The sequence below is a fragment of the Cydia fagiglandana genome, chromosome 4, assembly GCF_963556715.1.
Source record: "Cydia fagiglandana chromosome 4, ilCydFagi1.1, whole genome shotgun sequence".
NCBI classification, from domain to species: Eukaryota; Metazoa; Arthropoda; class Insecta; order Lepidoptera; family Tortricidae; genus Cydia; species Cydia fagiglandana.
In genome coordinates, this window is record NC_085935.1 from 11,148,017 (window position 1) to 11,158,396 (window position 10,380).

Sequence of the window (10,380 nt, forward strand, 5' to 3'; positions counted from 1 at the left end):
GTCATTTTATCTTACGTGTGTCTCCTATTTCGTGCCACTAACGAATCAAGGATTTTCTAGATACATTTTGAGTGCTTGTTTTTAAATATAACAACAAAGATAATTAAAAAAATAAATTAGAAAACAATTAATGTATTTCATGAAGTTTTGTATGAGCGAAATTCGGTATATGTTTTTTTCACTAGAATTCTCATAAAACGAGTTTGAATGTGACCCGAGTTAAAATTTTTAAGGTATGTTCCACGTATATTCTCTATTAACTACTAGCACAATTTTATTTATTATTGAAATTTGATTTATTTTTGTGTATGTTTATTTTTAACGTATAAGATAGTAAATTATTTTTTGTAAATAATTATTATTTTTAATTATTTTTTATTTTTTTAATTTTATTTTTTTATTTTTTATTTAAATTAAATAGTTTGACTTTTAATCAAGTATTAAAGTACCCATATGGTTTACCTAAGTCTTAATTCAACCATTAAAGCCGACGAGTACAAAAAAACTTTAAGCTATACTGCGTCAAGCAGATCTTGTCAGTAGAAAAAGGCGGCAAATTTGAAAAATGTAGGCGCGAAAGGATATCGTCCCATAGAAAATTTGAATTTCGCGCCTTTTTCTACTGACAAGATTTGCTTGACCATCTATAGCTCTCAATTTAAAAAAAATTTTAATTATTATTTTTAATTTGACCTTACAATTATTCGTAAGTAGGTAAGACCGTTAAATATTTAAAATAATTATCAGCAAATTATCAATTTATCACCAATTACTCTACGAAAACTTTATGCCGAAACAGGAGACACGAATTCACGAATTTAGGAGCTGACCTAAATTTGTATCACGAAATGGGAGCCAAATAAGAGGTTCACGAAAAAATTCATATAAAAAAAAGTTTCAACTAAAACCCTACAGTTTATACATTAAATTATTAACAAAGAACTAATATAACATATTCAAAAGCTTTCAAGGTATTGATATGCTTAGTAATATTAAAAACAAATACACAAACTCTCAACTCACTCTCAAGAGCCTTAACCTGCCGAAACAGGGGCCCTTTACCTTTGTTGGATCGTTTTTTTTAATTATGCGTATTACTATAGCCCCATTTTAAATTGGAATACATTATTTTTGTAGCAGTAGCCTTAAAATCCCTCTCGCCCCCCTCTCAAACCTTCTCTCCCCATTCATAACCCAACTCTCCCCGCGAAACCTACTCACCCCGTTTTACGGTACGAAACGAATGAATCTCAGGTTACCGTATGTATAAAGTAATACAGTCTTACTTTCGTCATAGGCACTTGTTTTGTAGATGGTCCTTCGAACCGGATAACAAAACAAAACATACAGTGATTTAAGATCAACTCATATTGTAGGACTAAGAACTTACTGTGCTTTCTTAATTGTATAATAAAAAAAAATACTGACAAAAACTTTGAATGAAATATCACTCAATCCAAAACTATTCTTTGCTATCGCTCCATCTTTTGCAGATTATTTGACACTTTATGCGGAAGTAGCTGAGTCGTCTCATTCGCATGAGATACTATCGCGGGTTATATTGTGACCGACGGCACCTTGACCGTCAAAATTGAGCAGGTAGCCGACATGATCTTTGACGATCGACCGCAAAAAACTCGGGACGTGTACAAGAGAAATCAGAAACGAACGCTATCCAGATCCCGTGCACAATGAACCCGTGATTTATCAGGCCATTCTTTTTGCGCAAAAAGCGCAGGTCAGTGTCGGAGCGAAGCACCAAAAGGGCATTTCGTGTAATCCGCGCACAGAGCGTGGGAAAGGCGATCGCGCTGGGTCCTACATGTACCGGGTAACAAAGTAAGTTCATTTGGTAAATCTTAACATATACGTACCTACTAAAATAAAGTTTGATATTACAAAATTAAATTTTCTAACTAGTATTTTTGGTAGTGAGCTCATAAGGTCCATTAACCTAATAAACTTCATTAACTTCATGTCTATTTATTTAATATTTAATGGCAATCATTTAAGCGCACATTTCGGTTTAAAACAAAACGCTTGCAAGTCTTGTAAGTACCTAATGTACCTATGGATAATTTGTATGTGGCCAATTGTGGGTAAAAATACCTATAGGCAAGCTCACCATAAATCAAATAAAATAAAAGAGGAAGTTATTCTAATACTCTATTTTAACAAGAAATTATTCACATTTCGTTGTATTTAATCTCAATGTCCAACCAGGTAAGTTACAGCTTCATTCGCAGCCTCCAAACGGTGATAAATCTTTCACCAGTGCACTGCCACTGTATTGTAGGATTGATAGATGGCACTCGCGATAACTCAGACAACGGCGTTAAATACACTTGCTGACAATAACTTGTTATATGTTATGAATCTTGCTGTTGAAATCCTTACAAGAATGTCGGTATTATGTGACTTCCGGGCAGTGACATAATCACATAGTCACATAATCAGGTGGAAGTTATAGTAGATTATAAGTATTGTATGCACAATATCACGAATATACTGTACCTATAGAGTCCGTCTAAGCTTACTCTGCAGTCTGCACCGACGTTGATGTTACAAATTTTGGAGGTGCAAGTATATTAAATGTCATATTATCATACGTCTCTGCAGAGTTAGCTGGTAAGCAGCATGGTCAGCCACATAAAAATTAATGTAAACTAGCACAGAATGGCTGACGGGGTATTAAATAGTATTAACTAATTGTATTTAAATCAGACAAGTTCACTATAATGTAATATTTAAAAGTACTATTAGGGTAGGGTAGGTTTCATGTTACTTAGTCAAAACGTTTGTTCGATAATTACGGGTGTATGAAAACGTTCAGCGACGGGCTTAAGTTGGGCCGAAGTAGAAAGTTGTTTATACTCAACACCATAGAGTTGTTATCCGCAACATACACCGATAACGTTTTCACAAAATGACCAATTTAAGTCAGACCTCCGAATAAGGATAGATATTAAGAATCTCCGAGTGAAGTATACTGGAGTCTAACGCTTAACCAAGACATTATTTTGTGAATGAAGTGGCAGGAGGATAGGATAGGAGTCATACGGCTTCCCGAAGACACGCAAACCGGCTCGTCTCACACGTGAGTGCCCATGAGGTGGGCATGAGGCTTCTTGCGGTTTTCGTATCGTCCCTTATACTGAATACTAGTATAAAATTGATACGATATCAAACCACAAGATCATAACATTTCTCGTGTAAAAAAGCATAAAATATTATACATATAGGTACGTAGAACACCAACTTTTTTTGCAGAAGCAAATTTTATTAAAACGATAATCAACGAAATTTGAAATTGGCTTTTTATGTAAGTACTCGTAATGACTTATTACAATCCGAATAAATTTGTATAAAATTTTAGAGTTCTTAGATTAATATGTGTGTAGATTGTTGCGCAAATAAAGGCGCATTATCCGGTTCGAAGGACCAAAATATGTGGATTATGTCGGTCTTTCAACTAGCGAATGCAAATCGCATTACAAGTAGGTTAAGTAGATTAATTAGTATCAGGTATAAATTCACACCTAATGTTATATAAAATCAAAAGTGTAAGATAGGCCAATACTCTCTCCAGGCGCGTATTGTAGCACGCACCGGCTCTCTCGGTGCTAGACTAAGTGACATGTGCATACACCGATTGCAATGCAACATAATAAATAGCTGATAGCCCAGCAGTTCGATGACCTACTTATATGTCTCACTCAGGATAAGATGCAGATCACAGCTCTGTTTCGGCCGTTCAGTGATGCAGAAAGTGTGGACATATACATACCTATACTCGTAAATAAAACAACATTCTGAAACATCAAACCATCAAGCGATACTCGTTCCAAATAAATAATTATCTACATTTTAATTATGCCAAGTTAGAAGTTAAATAAAGCTGTTTGTTTATCCAGGCAGTCCTAAATTACACGCTGCAGAGCGCACATCAAATGCTGAGTTTATAGCCCAAACGCGCCTGCGGCACTTTGAAACGAGTAGCACCATCTCACGCATATGTTTCCTCGAATTAACGTCTGTTTTCTGTGAAGAAAACGACAGTCGTTAAACACGTATAGATTACTGTATAAAACAATATAAACTGTTTGTTTATAATAAAAAGAAAAGAGCTAAGACATCCGGTGACGGGGTTATGTTGTGAGTCATAACTTAGGACATAAAATCTTGATCAGTGAATTCTGTAGTTACGATAAGGCATAGTCGCACATGTAACAAATTGACAAATAATGTAGGTAGAAGCATATTTTTACCACGATCACAATTGTGTGTACCTATTCAGAAGTGATCGTTATTAACATGTTAAAATGTAACTGTCAGTTAATCGTATTTGTCATGCTACTTCGTCAAGCTCAGTATTTTTTGTACTTAAGACTGACTGAAATAGCATGACACGTTCGTACGTTTCCGTGAAAATACGAAGGAAATTAGGCACTACATCTGTACTTACCTATTGCAAATACTTTGAAAATGCAGTGTTCGCAAGCGTTCAAAGCGAATAAATACCGAAGAGAGAGGATTAGCCGTGCGATTCCACAGCTTCGGCAAATACTAGCTGCCCCCGTGCTCATTCGATGCTCTATTTGTGTTAAGATTATCACGCGACACAATATTATTTCACGATTATTTTTGCTTGCTCAAAGCAAGTGTCAGGATTTTTTTTATTATTTGCACTATTTAGTAAATAACGTAGTGTCTGAGCAATATCTTACACAAATCGCTTAGATTTTTAAGAATTGTGTTGTCGGTACATACTACAGTTCGTTTTTTTTAGCATTAGAAAAACTCCGCAGAAGCAAGCGTGCAGTTTTTAACAGGCTCGTTAATTGTTAATAATTATTGAACTATCTAATGTAGCATGGTCAACACATTTAATTTACTTCAAATTGTTACCGCCAAAAGTGCCAGATTTAGAACCACAAGCGAACTTCTGCGAAGTTCTTTCTAATGCTAAAAAAAACGGACTATAGGTAGGGTAGACGATAGTAACTTATAGTTGAATCATTTTTATTTTATAGTTCATTTTAGTAGGATGCCAATAATTAAATTAGACAAAATATCCTTTAACTCGGAAACAAAATATATTCGTAATGTAATACCTAGGTAACTAATTTATAAAATTATGATAACACTTAGTGTGCAATATTGAAACTTAGAAAGGAGTGGAACAAAAAACAAAACGCGATCAACAAATTAGAATATTTCTACGGTATAGGTATTTATCGTCAACCAGCACACCTTATTACACTAAGCAGAGGGGCTACCGCGAAAACCGAAATTCGCAAATTGCGGGGATTTTTCTCTGTCACTTTAATTACGCCGTCATTGGAGTAAAAGAGAAAGATCCCCGCAATTTGCGTACTTCGATTTTCGCGCCCAGGTGCGTCCAAAAAATTTACGTGTTCAAAATGTTCTAAATTGTAACGATTACAATAAAAAAAAATTCAAGAAAACAATTAAGTATAGTATGCATGTGCTACATATGCTGACAATTCAATTCAATCAGACAAATATAGTAAAATTTCCGATACCTATTATTTATAGGGAGAGGAGGACGAGAATCATTGATAGAGCAGAACTGTGTGAAAGGGTAGGTATTAAAATTAAATCGGTATTAAATCGCAGGTACTGCTCGCACATGAAGGGTACGCAATAAATGATAATCCCGCACGTGTGGGATAATCTCAGCTAATTGAAGCGGCTCATCCCGCGCGTTGATCCCTCACTCGCAATAAGAAACGGAGAAATTAAATTAAAAAAATATTTCTATACCTACTTATCCAAGATATGAAGGAAAATGATATGTATGATTTTAGTTAAATGGACTAGCATTTATGTCATATAGCTCAGTACGTACTCACGACATAGCTCTCTGTCAGCGAATTAAAATTATGTTAAGGGACATATTTTTGAGTAAGTTGTATGCACCCATATTTTTAAACTGTACAAGTGTATATATATATATATATACTATGTCTAGAAGCTAGGTGCCACAGTCTAAATTCAAAAAATTTTAAACACCTAAATTGCGTAGCATTATAAACACCAAATTTTATGCATAATTTAATTACCTGGACAAGTTATATTTGTTCCATTATATTATTTCAAAACTAATCCATTTTCCGATTTTTTACTTAAATTTACGCAGTATTTTGATTTATAAAAATTAAGTACATTGGTTTTAAGACGAAATGTCGGAAAACTTGGAAAACACTGATTTAAACTTTCACGATTATTAAACATTATCAAACTGCACAACGGCATAACCCTAAAATCCTTTCCACGGATCCCCATTTCTACAGTAGAAAAGTGCGTGAAGCCATTGAAATCAAAAAACATTGCAATTTTAATCGGGACGAGGGTTTTAAGATCTCATCCACATGGAATCCAGTCATTAGTAAATGTAAGCGGAAACGAATATCGACAGTTGATAAATCGAATATCGTTAGTGTTGTGTGTCGACAGAGTGACATCCCTAGTGAGCAAAACGTTCAAACTGATAAACAAGACCAAGTGCGGGTAGTTCGAAAAACTCGCGCGGCTAGAAGATGTTGATGTCAACTCAAGTCAAGCTCAAGCCAGTCTTCTCCGAGACCACGGGGACAACGCCGTCCTCGAAACGTCGGAGGTAAATCTTAAAACTTAAATACGCGATTAAGTCCCGTTGTGCAGTTTGATAAACTTGGAAAAACCCGGAAGTTGATGATTTTTAGTATGTGATTTTGGGCAGAGAGCAGATCGGGGTGTGTAATTAGTTACTTATTTGCAAAAAGAAAAAAAACATGCATTTGTGGGTTAAGTATAAGCCCAGCCTGTAGGTACTCTTCCGGCACCTCTCCTGCCCATCTGACGCTGTTGACCTGTGGCCTATTTTATAAAGCTACAAGTTACAATTTACAAGCGGAAGTCTCTTTCTAACCCTATGTGTTAGAACGAGACTTCCGCTTGTAAATTGTAACTTGTAGCTTTATAAAATAGGGCACTGATGTCCGTAATTACCTGCCATTTATATACAACGAATAAACGTTAAAGTGAGTATTATATTCTTTGCGTTAAACCACGAAATGTGTAAGGTTAGGTTAGTTTGTAATTTTCCTAACGTTATTTTATAATTTAACTAGCGAAATTGTAAATTGACGATTGTTTACAATTTTTACGGTGACAATACACTTCGTCACAGAATAAATAATAGTACTACCGTACAGAAAGGAAACTTCCTACAAAACCGAAGTTTGACAGCGGTTCAGGGTCGAATCATGCTATCCCTTTTTAATACATAACACTATCCCTTTCGGCTATTTAGGGTTGTCAAAATTCAAGTGATTATCTTATCTGTGGTCGTGCACGCAAAAGGAAGTCAAGTGGTGCCAACCCTAAAAATTGCTCGGAGCAATGCTGAGCCGAGCGGAGCCGAGTTTGGCCGAAGTCAGGAGATTCGCACCCCTGACTTCGTGTAAAAAGGGCTTCGTGTAAACAGGGATGTCTACGTCTACAACAATGGCTACATGCTAGTGACATCTATTTTTGAAGATTGGATTTAGCTTACGAAAATAGTTTCATAATAATTCCCAACAGATGACGGCACAATAGCACTTTTATTGTCAATATTGTAATGTTGCATACTTGATATTCGTTTCCTCAAAATTACAGCCCTCGTGCTTTGTTCCTCATTCTATACCTTCTATAGAATATTTTTACTCTTATCTGTGGAACAGTGTCAAAAAAAAAATGTCACACACCTACACACTCAGCTGCTTTACGCTACGTTTAAGTTTTGATTTTAGAATTAATTACTTTGTGTTATTGTTTATGTTTTAGGGGCGTATACTGTAATAAGTAATAATCAAAGCTGTTGTTAAATCATTATCATAAAAAATGGGCGAAGAAACAAATAGTAACGTTAAAGAAATTAGAGAACTATACTCCATGTTCCATCAGGAATACATAATTATGGCAGAATAGTAAGTAAAACTACGATATATTCGCTGATACACAACACATGTTAACTTGAGGATAAGGCGCATGAATGACCCAATTAGTTATAGCTTTTATTGATATTTGACAATGTTAGCAGTCCCTAATTAGTTTATGTTCTTAACTTTTCAGTCGTATGCTGCAAACTGAAAATTTGGAAGGAATTTATGTTATACCGTCATATGAAAACTCATTTCGTAAGTCTTACTTATCCATACTTGTAATATACATTAAGTGTGACTTTTGTAATTCATGTCTATAATGTGGTTTCAGAGTGGTTTGGTGTAGTCTTTGTGAGAGCAGGGTTTTATGAAGGTGGAGTGTTTAGATTCACCCTTACATTACCTGATAAATTTCCCAATGAAGAAGTCCCTGTAAGTACATAAAATATTAAAAATATGTACCAATTAATGTCTTCATAATGGTTAATTTATTACTAAAATCAATTGCTAATTATTTTCAGGTTTTAGCATTTACTTCACATTTATACCATCCTGCAGTTGATGCCAACACAGGCATTCTTAATCTGAGCCAAGTTTTCCCTGAATGGGACAGAAAAAGGAACCATATATGGCACATCTTGAAATATCTACACCTAATATTTCATAATTTGAACATGAAAACACCCACTAATGTAGAAGCTTCAGTAGCGTAAGTTAATCTTATATAGAGTTTACCCTCACAGGTAATTAACCACATGAACTATTATAGTAAAAATTTATTTTTTCAGGTATAAAACAAACAGGAAGATTTTCACTGAAAAAGTAAAAGAGTGTGTAGTTGCCAGCATTGACCATGTTTATGATGAACCACCAACGGAAGACAAGCACTACATAACATTTAAACCCTATGACTCAAAAATCCATGACTCTGCAAGACATCAAATGCTGAAACCATCTACACCAGATGAAGGCATGAATCAGGGCATGTCATGGGTGCAACCAGGATCTTACCAGCCGTTCTCCAAGGAGGAAACCACATAAGCTATTATAATCAGTAATATTTATACAGATTATTATACAGCCATATTGAACACCTGTGATAAAGAAGCAATTACATATTAATAGCAACCAATTGATATCAAATATTTCTTCAGAGGTAATAATTAACACTTTCACTACCAGACAAAAAACGGCGCACTACCCCAGAAACCGGTAGTCTATAGCAGCATATAAAACAACCCGCCCAGCGGGTTGTCGGGCATCTGAGCAAAGTTCACGAGCGCCCACCAGGTGGGTTCCTGGTAGTGAATGTGTTACAAGTATTATAAAAGTTTATTTAGATATCACAGGGACACAGCAGCAAGCAAGACTAATAAAACATCACTAAAGACCATTGTGTGTTTGATAAAGTTTATTAGCACAGGTGCTGTGACTATTTTACAGTATTTAATAATATTTGTTATGATTCTTAAGTTTAAGAGAACTAGTTAACATTTTGTACAAGTAATTCTAATATCAATAACAATATATTTATTTAGCTAATCGGGATCAGTCTTTATTTTTATTCCATGTTCATCTACTTTTTTTTGGAACCAATTTTGATCTAGTTCATATTTCTCATTTTTCCATGTAAAGTGAGTTGGTGGGTGTCCATCACCACTGTGAAACTCAAAATGTTTACTTAGTTCTATAGAAAGTTTGGATCGTACCAGGCCAATTCCTCCATACTTGTCATCAGCGGGATGATATACTCTGCCAGTCAAGGGTAACATGTAGATTTTTTGAGGTATGAATGGTGTGATTAATAGTTCGCCTGCATACCCAAATGTTACGAAGTCTTTCTTATCTTTAGTTATAATATGTGTGTAGACAATTGGAACATCATCACATCTTATATAATTTCTTTCTCTACCACATAAGGATATAAAAGGAAATTCTTCAGTGTATCTTCCAGTTTTGTTCAGTCGAATCCTCTTAAAAAAGAAGTCTAAAAATTTTTTCTCTTTAAAGCATGATGTAAAGTTTTTCATTTTAGAATCATCCAAAAACAACTGTAACAAAATATTACATATGAATTTATGATTGTTATGATTAACTGTAATGTAATATAACAGAAAAAAAAATCTCCCAAAAATAGATACGCACCATCCCTTGATGATCTATGTAGTAAAAGTATTCTCTGATTTTAGGCTCTGGTTCTTGACCTTGCACATAGTGCAGCATACACTTTTGAGCTACTGTCTGATACCGGAAACTACCCAAGTATCGAGGCATTTGCAACAACTGCGAAAGTGCCTTCATAATTAAGACATGTATTAAAAATAATATTCTGAGTGTACTGTTTTGAACTTTGATAGAAAAGTAGAAAACGTCATTTTGGGGCTGCCAGTGCAATGAAAGAATAAAACGTAGTGGTTATATTCTCTTTGGAAAGAATGTGGGTGTGGTG

The 10,380-nt window shown here is 34.9% G+C and overlaps 2 protein-coding genes across 2 annotated transcripts; one reads left to right on the forward strand and one right to left on the reverse strand.

Moving 5' to 3' along the window:
• The first annotated feature begins 7,765 nt into the window (after nt 1–7,765).
• LOC134663689 (AKT-interacting protein) lies at nt 7,766–9,477 on the forward strand. Its single transcript, XM_063520133.1, has 5 exons — nt 7,766–7,976; nt 8,122–8,186; nt 8,263–8,363; nt 8,453–8,640; nt 8,720–9,477. The coding sequence occupies exons 1-5, from the start codon at nt 7,891–7,893 to the stop codon at nt 8,970–8,972; spliced, it is 693 nt and encodes a 230-aa protein (XP_063376203.1). The 5' UTR covers nt 7,766–7,890; the 3' UTR covers nt 8,973–9,477.
• Nucleotides 9,245–10,292, reverse strand: LOC134663690 (UPF0598 protein CG30010). The gene is made up of 2 exons (XM_063520134.1): nt 10,077–10,292; nt 9,245–9,982 (listed from the first exon to the last, which is right to left on the reverse strand). The coding sequence occupies exons 1-2, from the start codon at nt 10,230–10,232 to the stop codon at nt 9,470–9,472; spliced, it is 669 nt and encodes a 222-aa protein (XP_063376204.1). The 5' UTR covers nt 10,233–10,292; the 3' UTR covers nt 9,245–9,469.
• Nucleotides 10,293–10,380: the final 88 nt, after the last annotated feature.

Excerpts from the sequence above, each read along its gene's own strand:
- LOC134663689 (XM_063520133.1), top strand. The coding sequence starts at position 7,891 with ATGGGCGAAGAAACAAATAGTAACGTTAAAGAAATTAGAGAACTATAC. Across the intron at positions 8,187-8,262 it reads GTCATATGAAAACTCATTTC|AGTGGTTTGGTGTAGTCTTT; the intron begins GTAAGTCTTACT and ends ATGTGGTTTCAG. Across the intron at positions 8,364-8,452 it reads TTCCCAATGAAGAAGTCCCT|GTTTTAGCATTTACTTCACA; the intron begins GTAAGTACATAA and ends AATTATTTTCAG.
- LOC134663690 (XM_063520134.1), bottom strand. The coding sequence starts at position 10,232 with ATGAAGGCACTTTCGCAGTTGTTGCAAATGCCTCGATACTTGGGTAGT. Across the intron at positions 9,983-10,076 it reads ACATAGATCATCAAGGGATG|TTGTTTTTGGATGATTCTAA; the intron begins GTGCGTATCTAT and ends ATTTTGTTACAG.